The sequence below is a fragment of the Eleutherodactylus coqui genome, chromosome 3, assembly GCF_035609145.1.
Source record: "Eleutherodactylus coqui strain aEleCoq1 chromosome 3, aEleCoq1.hap1, whole genome shotgun sequence".
NCBI lineage: Eukaryota > Metazoa > Chordata > Amphibia > Anura > Eleutherodactylidae > Eleutherodactylus > Eleutherodactylus coqui.
In genome coordinates this window covers 160,473,172-160,486,177 of record NC_089839.1, presented here as the reverse complement: position 1 = coordinate 160,486,177, position 13,006 = coordinate 160,473,172, and the positions used below count along the sequence as shown (strand labels likewise).

The 13,006-nt window shown below is 42.0% G+C and overlaps 1 protein-coding gene across 1 annotated transcript in view; it reads right to left on the bottom strand.

Moving 5' to 3' along the window:
• Positions 1-1,660: 1,660 nt before the first annotated feature.
• The window catches only part of EFCC1 (EF-hand and coiled-coil domain containing 1), a 104,449-nt gene continuing 93,103 nt past the window's right edge, over positions 1,661-13,006 (bottom strand). Inside the window, exons 7-8 of the mRNA XM_066596457.1 lie at positions 8,099-8,168; positions 1,661-4,357 (exon numbers count right to left, since the gene is read on the bottom strand). Of these exons, the coding sequence (XP_066452554.1) occupies positions 4,227-4,357; positions 8,099-8,168 (201 nt within the window). The 3' untranslated portion in view covers positions 1,661-4,226. The remainder of the gene's footprint in view (positions 4,358-8,098; positions 8,169-13,006) is intronic.

Here is a 13,006-nt window from a genome sequence, read left to right as displayed (position 1 = left end):
ACTCTGACTTTGCTTTCAATTCCTGGTCATTGTTACAAGGCTTGCATAAAGGGTGTAACATTGAATTTAAGTATTCCTGCCTTCGAATAGGTGGCACTGTGGAGGTATTGTTTCATCTCCCTTATTAGAATAGGACCTGAAGCATAGTGGAATTTAATGCACTCTTAACAATTCGCGGACGAACAATCGGCTGTTTCCACTGGCTCCTTCATGAAATTTATATGTTCTCTAACTTTTTGTGTGTTTTTTTCTGGATTGTTTTTTTTTTCCATTCTCCAAAAGCATACCGATGGTTATTTAGCTTCCTAAGAAATTAGGATGTGTGTGTGTCTCAGACAGGGGACAAGGACTGACTGACATGAATGGTCTTAAAGGAGAATTCCCATCACTTTTATGGCATATCCACAGGACCCACAGCTGTCTCCCATTCTGGCCCCCACCACCCCAGTACAAGGTGGCCTGGAGTGGTCTTGATTTAAAGGGGTTGTCCCGCGAAAGCAAGTGGGGGTATACACTTCTGTATGGCCATATTAATGCACTTTGTAATGTACATTGTGCATTAATTATGAGCCATACAGAAGTTATTCACTTACCTGTTCCGTTGCTAGCGTCCTCGTTTCCATGGTGCCGTCTAATTTTCAGCGTCTAATCGCCGGATTAGACGCGCTTGCGCAGTCCAGTCTTCTTCTTTTCTGAATGGGGCCGCTCGTGCCGGAGAGCGGCTCCTCGTAGCTCCGCCCCGTCACGTGCCGATTCCAGCCAATCAGGAGGCTGGAATCGGCAATGGACCGCACAGAAGACCTGCGGTCCACCGAGGGTGAAGATCCCGGCGGCCATCTTCACCAGGTAAGTAAGAAGTCACCGGAGCGCGGGGATTCAGGTAAGCACTATCCGGTTTTCTTTTTTAACCCCTGCATCGGGTTTGTCTCGCGCCGAACGGGGGGGGCTATTGAAAAAAAAAAAAAAAAACCGTTTCGGCGCGGGACAACCCCTTTAAGAAACAGACAAGCCCTGCTGGGATATGTTGGTACTGTAACATAGAAGTAAATGGAAATTACGGAAATATCGTAGCACAAAAAGCTAAACTGTTTCTGTAACTTCAGAGTTACAGAAAGAGCTGTGCTAACTACACTTTCCATAACACCCATGGACTTCTATGGCCATATGACTTCTGATCATGACAAATTTACTTTTTCCTATACTTTATAACTATTTTCTCCCAAGCTGTTCTTTACATTCAAATGAGGTGAAACCATATGAGGAGGTTGACATTACTGGACCCCAGATTACGGGACGATAAAAAAAAATATTCTGTTTTTTTTCCATCCAAATGTGCCTGTTTATTGCTGTTGCCATTAACCTCCACTGTATAGAAGAACTCCAGAATCTGGAGTCACATTAGCAGGACACTTCAGATGGATGGACATAACGTGATGTGAACTGGACCTAACAAACAAAAATACCGATCACTCTAGCAGAGAAAGATCTTTTATGGTAAATTGTATTATTTGGGTCAAAATAGTTTGTCATAAAATAATGTATACTTCATATAATGGCGACTAGCTGAATTGTCCAAAACTAAACCCAAGATAATCTACTGAATACGACAGACATTATTCATTCAACTGGAAAATATGCATATTTTATTTACTTGCACAGTTGGAAACGTTTGTAAAAATAGATCTGGATGGAAGAGAATAAGATAATAAGTGTCAAGCTTCAAGCCGCTCAAATATTTTTAAGACACATTTCATAAAAAGAAAGCTAATAAGCACTTTTATTGCAATACCTTCGGGGTGGAAGAGATTGAAAAGGAAAAACATTCTTTATTAACCTTTTTTTTATTAAAATACCAAGTTCTATGAAATCTAATCTACATACAAACTGTAATCTAATCATCTGGCAGATGTAAATACATTTCTACATATCACCACTTTGCTCAGATTATCTGCTCTACCTTGGCAAAGTTGTTGGAGTGTTTAGCTAAAGTTTTACTTAAGGGCTTAAAGACATGACCGTGAAAATCCCGCCAGCAAAATGTGATGAAATAAAACCATTGATTTCAGTGGTTTAGTTCTTACAGCCTGATTCTCACGCCAGATATTACTACATGCGAGAAAAGATAAAGCAGGACCTATCTTCCTGTTTTGTTTATTTCACCGGGTGCAATAGTGCAAAATTTAAACGGTAGGAAAAAAAATTTGACCTGTTCATGCGCAAATATGCTCTGTAGCGGCAAGTGAATTTGCACATGCGCTCATCTGTTCAAGCCCTAAAAGAGAAGACGTTCTACATCTACATCAATGTGCACATCCATGATACGTGACGGATGTGTGTATATGGTGATTTGCATCCATATGATGCACTACTATGATGAGGCTGAACTCACAGACCATGGAACAAGAAGTGCTGTCTTGGACCTAAATGTAAGGGTGGCATCACCCAGCCGTGTTTGCACACGGTTTTTCGCACGCAAAATCTGTGCACACTAGACACCGAGAATAGAAGCCATTGATTCAGTTTATTCTCATAAGTGCATTTTGTGCATGCATGCGCAAAAAATAGATCCTGCTCTATCTTTCTGCATTTTGCACAGCAAAACTGCCTTGAAGTCTATGGCAAGTGCGCAAATACACAAGGGGAAGGGCAAAACACTGTACAAAATGCAGCAAATAAAGATAGCTGGACCCTATTAGGCTTTAATGGCCATTCAATTCCATGGAAATGGTGTGTCCCACATGCGTGTGCACGCAAAAATTATACTAATATGCGCAGACATGTGCGCAACAAACTTCATTCATGTGCAAATACGCTGCTCTGCAGGGAGCATATTTGCGTCAACGCTTATGTGTCTCTACCCTAAAGAAGCAGTAGGCTTTGGGACTTTTTTATCCACATCAAAGTACCTCCTTTATAGATGAGCGAGTATACTCGCTAAAGGCAATTGCTCGAGCGAGCATTGCCTTTAACGAGTATCTCCCCCGCTCGAGACTGCAGGTTCGGGTGCCGGCGGCAGGCAGGGAGCTGCGGGGGAGAGCGGGGCGGAACGGAGGGGAGATCTCTCTCTCCCTCTCTCCTCCCCGATCCCTCCTGCTGACAGCCGCTACTCACCGCTCCCCCGCGCCGGCACCCGAACCTGCAGTCTCGAGCAGGGGAGATACTAGCTAAAGGCAATGCTCGCTCGAGCAATTGCCTTTAGCGAGTATACTCGCTCATCTATAACCTCCTTCTACATAAAAATTCTGGTAGTCCTCTTTTAAAAAAGTTGACCACTTTGGACAATCCCATTTGTGCTAGAAAGGCCCCCCTATAATTAGATTATTAGAGGGTATCCCAATGCTGGAAGCCTCAGAGATTACTTATAGTATGTAAAGAAACTCGGTAGCAAGTGTTCAATTTTCCTGCGGCACCTCCGCAGGAAAAATGAAGTATTACAATCAATGCAATTAATGGATGTGCCAGTGAGAAGCTCTACACGGGCCTAAACAGGGGACCAACTTCTGTTGACTTAGAATTCCCTAATAGGGTTTTGTAAATGATAATTTACAGAATCTACCATTTCATAAGATACAGTTCTACGCATTAGTAAGCATACTATGAAATAATTCACACAGGAGAAACAAATGCAGTTTGTTAGCACATAGTGATATATAAGGTTATCATTTCATTGCTCCATCAGCTTTGTCCCTTACAGAGCAATTTGTCAGATTTATTGATCTTTTGGTCATACTTCATACATCATCACCACCGTTAGCCATACATGTTGAACCATAGGTTTATTAGCTGTGCTGTCAGCTCTGTGATATTACAGTCGGGAGCTCCCCGTCCGGTAAAATCCATCATTTTTATTGCTGTATTTTCATTTTAATTTTGGAATATATTCCAATTTACTGTCACTCTTCCCTATATGACAGTCATTGGCAGTGCTGATTGATGAACTCTTTTCAAGCACATGGAGTAACTGCAGGTATGGCAGAATAAAGAATTTTTATCTGCGTCAACCAATGAAAATGTTTCATGCGCTCATTTCTTTGGCTGTTACCCGACTACTTTATACTGTGTGATTCATATAGTGGAATGCAGCAGGAGGGAGATGGATTACTGTTGATTTCTCCTTGTCAACCAATCCAATTGGCTTGATAAAATGCAGTTTCTTAGTGCGTTCAGTTAGTGACGCCTTTATCTGAGATGCAGTGTCATGGATGACCCATAGATGGTGCTGTTGTTCAACAAGATATGACTAAGGAACTTGTCCGTGACTGCCCGCTGTCTTCTTCATTGTGTTGGTGATGAAGTAATTCACAGACAGATAGTTCATGGTATAAAGTATCCAAGACATCAAATATATGTTCCTTTCCTAATGAAATAAAGGAATGAAGTGGTTATATAGCATCTGCATTCTAACTAATAAATATTCTTGTACAATTATGTTGACTCTGAGATACAATCACTGCTTGCTGAGAATAATTCAGCCTCTGAAGTAACAAGAGAAAATACAGAAAATGGTGACGGGATGGTCATGGCTACTCAAGAACACAGTATGTCCCATCTTACCACTACTGGTAACACCTCTGTGTAGTGACTCGTAATTACCTGTGCAATTAATTGGAGCTGCCCCTACAATTACAATCACAGCTCCCATTGATTTCAATCAGAGCTGCACTTGCAATTATGGGTTCGGCAGCAATAACCCTCCATAGCATGCTATGAAAAAAATGATTCTTCATGGACAAGAGTGGAAACTAATTGTGGTTTCTGCTTGTGGATGAAAAATTGCAGTCTGCTTCATTTTCCTGCAGTTCCCGCATGACGGCTTCCATTGAAGTCAATGGAAGTCGTCCGACCAACGGCCCATTCGCAATTGAGCCCGGCCTTATCAGCGGCTGCTGTGACCGGACCGAAACTGCAAGTGGCGTAAATATAAAGCCTGCAGGAATGCTGCCTGGCCCGAGGCCAATATGGTGGTTGTCTATTGAACTCTGGCTGGGCAGCATCACTGGGATGATTATGGGGTTCACTGTTACTACTGGGGCCAGTATAGGAGGAACTGTTACTACTGGGGATCACTATTACTTCTAGGTCCACTATGGGGATCACTATAAGGACCACTATTACTACTGGAACAACTACGGGGATCACTATTAATACTGGGACCACTATGGGGATGACTATTAGGTGTAGTATTACTACTGCAACCACTATGGGGATCAGTATTACTACTGGGGCCCCTATGTGGATCACTATACTGGGACCACTATGTGGATGACTATTACTATTCGGACCACTATTACTACTGGAACCACTATGGGGATCACTATTACTACTGGGGTCAGTATTACTACTGGGACCACTATGGGCATCACTATTACTATTGCAGCCATTATGAGGGTCACTATTAAAACTGGGAGCACTATGGGGGTCATTATTATTACTGCCGCCACTATGGGGGGTCACTATTTGGGCTCACTCACAAGCTCGTTAGCACATTTGCATCATGCAAATATGCTCCGTTATTTGCGCGACCAAAAATTGCCCATGCCCGTGTTTTTCAGCTGCTATGGCATGTTTTTTTGTATGCAAAATACACTGCATATTCGCGCACGCAAAATACAGCGTAGACATACTCATTGAAATGGAGCTGTGCAAATATGTTCATGTGAACAAGCCCTTGGTATACAATTACAATCGGCCCTTTGATGACAACTATAAGGCTGATGTGGCCATTATTGAAAGTGACTTTGACATTGCTTCCCTTCAAGCTTTAAAATAAGCAGGATGCTCAGTCCTCTCATCTAACAAATCGTATAAGTAACTACATGGTTGTACAATACATGACGGTTTATAGATAAAGGAAAGCTCAACCCCCTGCAAATAAGGGAGATGGAACAATACCTCTGCAATGCCACCTATTGGATGGCAGCATTCCTGCAAATCAATGTACGACTTTTTAAGAAGTCTGTAAAACAATGATTTTGAATAGAAAATTAAGCCAGACTCCATACACAGACAGCTGTTTCGGGGCGTTTGTCCCTCATCAGTGTGCAGTAGGTTTCTGATTTGGCTGATGAGAGCTCTGTGACGTGGGGCAAGAGGAGAGATGCCCCTTTTCACATGTGCATTTTGGCTCCATTAGGGCCTTCGGTTTTTGGAACAGAGAAAGCGAAATTAAACTAGATTTAACAGATCTGTTTTTTCCTATTGAAATCAATATAGAAGAATGGAAATGTTTCCGTTTGAATCCATTTTTTTACAGGACCAATAACGTTGTAAACTGTGTTTTTTTGGTCCTGAAAAAAGTGGGAGTAGATCGGAGTCAAAGGGAAACATTTCTTGTTTTTTTTTCCTATCAATGATTTCAAAGAGAAAAACGGATCAGTTTACATTTAGTTTATCTTCAGTTTCTCTGTTCCAAAAACAAAACAGAGAAACGGAAAGGCCAAATGGAGCCTAAATACAGATGCAAAAAGGGGATTAAAAGAACTGAAGCAAACTGAAAGCATTCAGGTTTTTTTTGTAAAAACTGATCAGTTTATTTCAGCTTCACATCAGTTTTTCCCCTCCAAAAATGGAGCAGAGAGATGGAAACCTGAAGTGACCCTAACGCAGGTGTGAGAGCAGCCTTACGCCTTAGTCACACGACCGTATATGCACAGCTGTTCAGCTGTGTCCAAAAATCGGGCAAAAATCGAGACCAACTGAAGCATTGGATTCCAATGTATTCATTCAGATAAACTATTTTTGGCCGTGTGAAAATATTGCGCCGGAAAAAATAGCACATTGGCGATCGCTTTTTGGTCGACGATTTTTTTATATACCTTTTGCCGAGAAGCTGAAAAGAAAGAGAAGAGGGGGGGAGTTTAGGTGCATCCAACTCTGGTAAAAGAAGACAGATGCTGCTATTTAAGCATTAGCAGTCATTCCAAGGCTTTCTGCCAACCGAGGGATTTCCACGCTGCAGCTTATTTTTTTGCCGATACACAGCAGCCGCCCGTGTGAACAGCAGAAAATATGCGGCTAAACAGGTGACCATAAAATGCATACGGTCATTTGAAAGAGTCCTAAGTGTCCCTTTAACGCAGGCCAATTTTTGACCCAATGCAACAAACCCCAATCAACATGACATGTTGATTATTGCTTGTTTGCAATTATTTTATACAGGTTGAAAATAACTGGAACGGGGACAACCAATGTACAGCCAACCAGCAAGCAGCTTTATGCTTACTAAAAAGCAATAATCAGCATATGCATGAATAAGCTTTCCTTCATTCACCAGCTGACCATTGTCCCTTTCATCACAGGGCCCGAGAATTGGGCAAATGAACGTTCATGCCCGATAATCAGGTTGTCACTAAAGGCCCTAAGGGTGGCTTCACATGAGCCTATATGCAGAAATGCCGGCTGCAGCACAGTGTATTTGCGCATGAACAAGGTATCAAGAGGAACATAATCTACGTATTGTGTGCATATCTGAGCATAGTACTGTACTTTTTGTGCACGCAAGGACAGTTCACAAGCACGCGTGACACATCCTTTACAGATGAGCTCCAGATGAGTTCTTTTGCCTGCATTTTGCACAGTTTCTATCCCTTCCCCTTGCATATTTTCGCACCTGTCATAGACTTCTATGGGAGTTTTTCTGCACAAAATTAAGGAAAATAGAGCAAGTCCTACTTTCTCCCGTGCTTGCGAGTGACCTCATTGAAATCAATGGGTTCTTTTCTCTGTTTTTAGTGCGTATAGATTTTGTGTGCGCAAGTATCTGTGCAAACATGGTCATCTAAAGAAGCCCTTAGAGTCTTATGTGGGTGCGCCAACACGGATCCGATTCTGCACAAAATTGCACGTGTAACTGCACAATTTTGCGGTGTTAATTGCTAATACCTAAGACTAATTAAGCTGCCAAGTCGGTTCAAAAGCACCGATGTGAATGAGCCAGGCAGCACAAAAAAGTACAGTAAAGTGCGCAAGTACACATATACGAAAGCAGGCGATTGCAGCAATCATGATATGCTCTTGAGAACATTAAAACGCCTACGCTTGTGTGCAGGAGCCCTTAGTCTGGAATAGATCATCCATACAAATATTTGTATTTTCATACCGTGCTGCGGCTCTCTACATCTCTCCAGGGTGTTCAGTAAAACTCTTCCCAGTTTGTCATGAGGTATTTCCTAGGATAAAAGTAAAATGAGTGACCTGTGACAATCAATCACTGAAGAACGCAGAGCAGCAAGCAGAATGGAAATAACAAGTGTGATTTATGGGAGTATTACACAATGGCATATGCACAATATAACGAGCGCTGCATGCATTACTCCATACTGTTGTTTCTCTTTGTATTTGCAACACATTTTCAACTGGAACTAAATGAACTACCGCTTCTATATTATACAGTAGAACTTCTTGCTGATTTGTTAAATTCTTGATTAATGGCAGCCCAGACATCATCATGTACAGACTCAAACTTTAAAAAAAAAAGTATAAAAATGCTGTTTGGCAAACCAGAACATGACCAACTGAGGGAAGCAATAATAAAATAGCAGAAAAAGGGAAAATCTCAACATTGGTTACATTTTGCTCAACAATTCAAGGTATAATTTCAAAATATACAAAAAAACGACTCAACCACTGTTGAGAAGAAAGGAGGCCGTCCATCAAAGATTTCTGCCCAAGACAGAAGATCTGTTGCACATACTTGTCAAGAAGAATCAGTGAGCAACAGTTACTGCAATTTCAATGGAGTGGAATTCCATTACTGGGAAGAATATAAGTAACATAACATGCAATAGAGCTGTATGCAGAATAGCTTTTTGTTTCTACAAAGCAAAGGAAAAACCACTTAGGGCTCATGTCCACGGGCAAAAGAAGAATTAAAATCCGCAGCAGATTTTAACTCTTCTCCTGCACGCGGATCCGCACCCCATAGGGATGCATTGACCACCCGCGGGTAGATAAATACCCGCGGATGGTCAATAAAAGTGATTTTAAAAAAAATGGAGCATGAAAAAATCTGGACATGCTCCATTTTCGTGCGGGTCTCCCGCGGGCTTCTATTGAAGCCTATGGAAGCCGTCCGGATCCGCGGGAGACAAAAATCAGATTTTACTCACCCGCTCCGTTTCTTCTCTTCGCCGCCGCGTCATCTTCTCTCAGTCACGGCCGGATCATTTTGCTTTGGGACGGCGCATGCGCGGGGCACGTCACTGACGTCATCCTGCGCATCCACCGGGCCGAAGAAAGAAGATCCGGCCGCGACGCAGAGAAGATGACGCCACATCGAAGGAAGTATCCGGAGCGTGCGAGAGGTAAGTTTATTCTGATTTATTCTTATTTTAAGCGCTCACGTCCGCGGGGCAGGAGGGACCCGCTGCAGATTCTCCATGGAGAATCCGTAGCGGGCCTGATTTTCCCCGTGGACATGAGGCCTTACTATGTGCCTGTAAAAAAAAATAACATCTGCGATGAGCTAAAAAGCACCAAAACTGGGTGCCTCGTCAATGGAATTCAAATATATGAAGTGACGAATTGAGGTTTGATCTCTGTTGGTGATGGATGACCTCAAACGAGTGATTCAAACTTCTGAAGAAGTCTTTCACTCATACTGCCTAACTCGGCCAGCTTTTGTAATGGTGTGGGGATACTTGTCAACTACAGTAAAGGCGTTGGCAGTCTTGACTTCATAGTGAATACTATCAACAATACCAAAAAATTTGGCTGGATTTTGGCCCTCCGTCCTGAAGTTTCAAATTAATGATAGAGAAAGCATTTTCCAAAAAGACAGGGCATCTTCTCATACAGCTATGGTCTTTCACACTAGCGTTTAACCTACATTCAGGCTTTCCGCCTCTCCATTCCATTTTTGGCGCAGAAAAGGAATTAAAACAAAATTAAACACTATCATTTGAACCACCAAAGGGTTTTTAAAAATGTAAAGCAAATGGAACACTTTCAGTTTATTTCAGTTACGTTTCGCTTCTGTTTAGTTAAGGAATAGAGATGAGCGAGCATACTCGTCCGAGCTTGATGCTCGTTCGAGTATTAGGGTGCTTGAGATGCTCGTTACTCGAGACGAGCACCACGCGGTACTCGTCTCGATTAAACGAGCACTGACCATTGAATTCAATGGAGCCGGCAATACAGCCGGCTCCATTGAAAGCAATGGTCTGCCGGCGATCGCGGGATGAATTGTCGGGAAGGGCTTAAATATATAAGCCCTTCCCTGCAATTCATCCAGAAATGTGTAAAAATAAAAAATATATATATACTCACCTGGTCCCGGCAGACGGAGTTCAGCGCGGCCGGCGGCAGTCCTCCTGAACTGCTCTGAACAGCTGTGAGTAATATTCAACAGCCGGGCATTTAAAATCCCCGCCTGCTGAATGAGCTGCCTCTAATTGGTCACAGCCTGACCAATCAGAGGCAGATCTCACTCACACACCCATTCATGAATTCATGAATGGGTGAGTGACTGCTGCCTCTCATTGGCTCAGCGCAGGGACCAATCTGGGACCCACTGACTTCAATGGGGTTCGTTACTCGAAATGAACTCTCGAGCATCACTGAAAGTTCGACTCGAGTAACGAGCACCCGAGCATTTTGGTGCTCGCTCATCTCTATTAAGGAACAAATAGGAAAGTCTGCAGCGCTATTTGTTTTGTTAACAAAACAGAAACCAAACAGCACAGAAGCAAACTAAAAGGTTTCCAATTTTTATTTAAAAATGTGCATTATATAGAGACATAATTTTAGTTTAAGAAAATCTAAAATTTGGATAACTGACGAACATGACGAAAAATTTACAATGGTTTTATAAAAACATATGCGTTCAAAACAAATGGTAACAGGGCTATTATGAAGAGTGGTAGTTCTGCATTCTGCATTTTATCTTTTGAGCACTGACGTTCACGATTTAGAATAATATCACAATAGTTTTGATTGTGTCTGATATAAACAGGTAGCTATTGTAATAAAAACCTACTAGCACTATCTAAGGGCGGCTTCAGATGAACGTATGTGGAAATGTGCAAAGTATTTGTGTAGTGGATGAGGTTGATTTGCCCAGCTGAAGTGTGGACAGTGATTATTTCAAGTGTGGACACTGTTAGAAAAAAAATCAGAAAAGCCCCCATAAGTCACTGCTTGGGCAAATTTTCAGAAGGGGTGAGAGCTGGGCACTATGCAGCAACAACGTATTGTGTCACAAGAGGGATGTCTATATTTGGAGCACAATACATGGCCATAGCAGTACCCCCTGCCCAGTACGAGGTACCAGTATAAAGACCCCCAAGCCAGACTGCATCCTTGATTATAATAGTTAAATGGGAGGGGTTGACCTGTCTGATCAAGTACTCGGGCCATACAATTCCATGCAGAAAACAGGGATGTGGTATAAAGAACTGGTCGTTCACATTACATAGGTGGCTCTGTATAATGCCTACATGTTATATTGATGTGCAGGCCAGAGGGGCACCTTCCTTGAATTCCTGGAGGAGGTCATCAAGGCCCTAATATTTGTGGACCAGGAAATGGGGGAGCCCAGTACTTCTAGAAACGAGGCCACGCGTGTAGTAGCAGGAGAAGGTCATCACCTTCTTTCCTAGTGAAATCCCCTCCACTGATAAGAAGGAAATAACCCCAAAAAAGGTGCAGAGTGTGCAAACAAACAAGGGAAACGTGCCTCACACAACCCGACCTGTGAATGAAAAATTGCTTCAAAATATACCACACGTCCCAGGAATTTTAATTGTATTATTGCGTTGAACCATCGTTATATGATTTCCCCAGATGTACTCTGCACAGCTTGCACATAAAACCACATGCCGCTCCTTCCGTTCTGAGGCCTGCCATGTGCCCAAACAGCAGTTTATATTCACATATAGGGCATTTCCATGCACAGAAGAAATTGGGTAACACATTGTGGTATGCTTTTTCTCCTACTGCCCCTCACAAAAAAAATTTAAAAATCTGGGGCTAAACCTACATATTAATGGGAAAATTTAAAGTTTACATTTTTAAGTCAAAATGCTAAAAAAATTCACAAGACACTTGTGGGGTTAAAACGCTTACTGCGCTCCTCCATAAGTGGGCTAGTTTCCAAAACAGGGTCAGTTCTTGAGGGGTTTCAAATGTACTGATATCTCAGAGGCTGCAAACACAACATGGCGTCTGAAAATCATTCCAGCAAAATCTGCAGACCAAAAGCCAAATAGTACTCCTTCCTTTCTGAGCCCCACCATGTGCCCAAACAGCAGTCTGCATACGGGGCACTTCTAAATACTGCAGAATCAGGGTAATAAATTCTGAGTTTTGTTTCTCTGATAGCTCCTGCTGTTATAGAAATATGGTTTTACATTGAAAATCTGCAAAAAAAAAATGGAACTGCGCTAATTTCTAATGAACTTTTCTATAATCTCATGAAACATCGAAAGGGTTAATAACCTTCCTCAAGGTTGACGGTGCAGTTTTTAAAATGGGTCATTTACAGGGGTTTCTGATATACAGGCTTCTAGGAAATATGAAAAATTACTGCTAAATTTTTATATACTTTGTGGAGTCCTTAAAAAAAAAAAACATGTAAAAAATGATTGCAATATAAAGTAGGCCTATGGGAAATATTAATGTTGAACTATTTTCTGGTGTTTGACTAATCTGTCTTAGGCCAGGCTCACAGGAACACATTTGAATTGCGGATTCTGCGATTACCATCCGTGATAAAATGTGGGCATTGAAAGGCATGTATTTTCGAATTTGCATTCACACTTGTGGGTATTAATTGCATATTCCGTGAGTGGTAATAAAATCGCAGAATGCTGCATTTTAATGCGGATTCCACCTGGACGGCCTTCATTGAAATCAGTGGAAGTGTGTGTCCTGTCGGCTTCACTTAATTAGCAGAGAGAGAGAGACAAGAGAGAGAAAGAAAGGGAGAAAAGGAGAGAAAGAGAAGAAGAGGAGAGGGAAGAGAGGAGAGAGAAAGAAGAGAAAGGAATGAGAGAAGAGAGAAAATAAG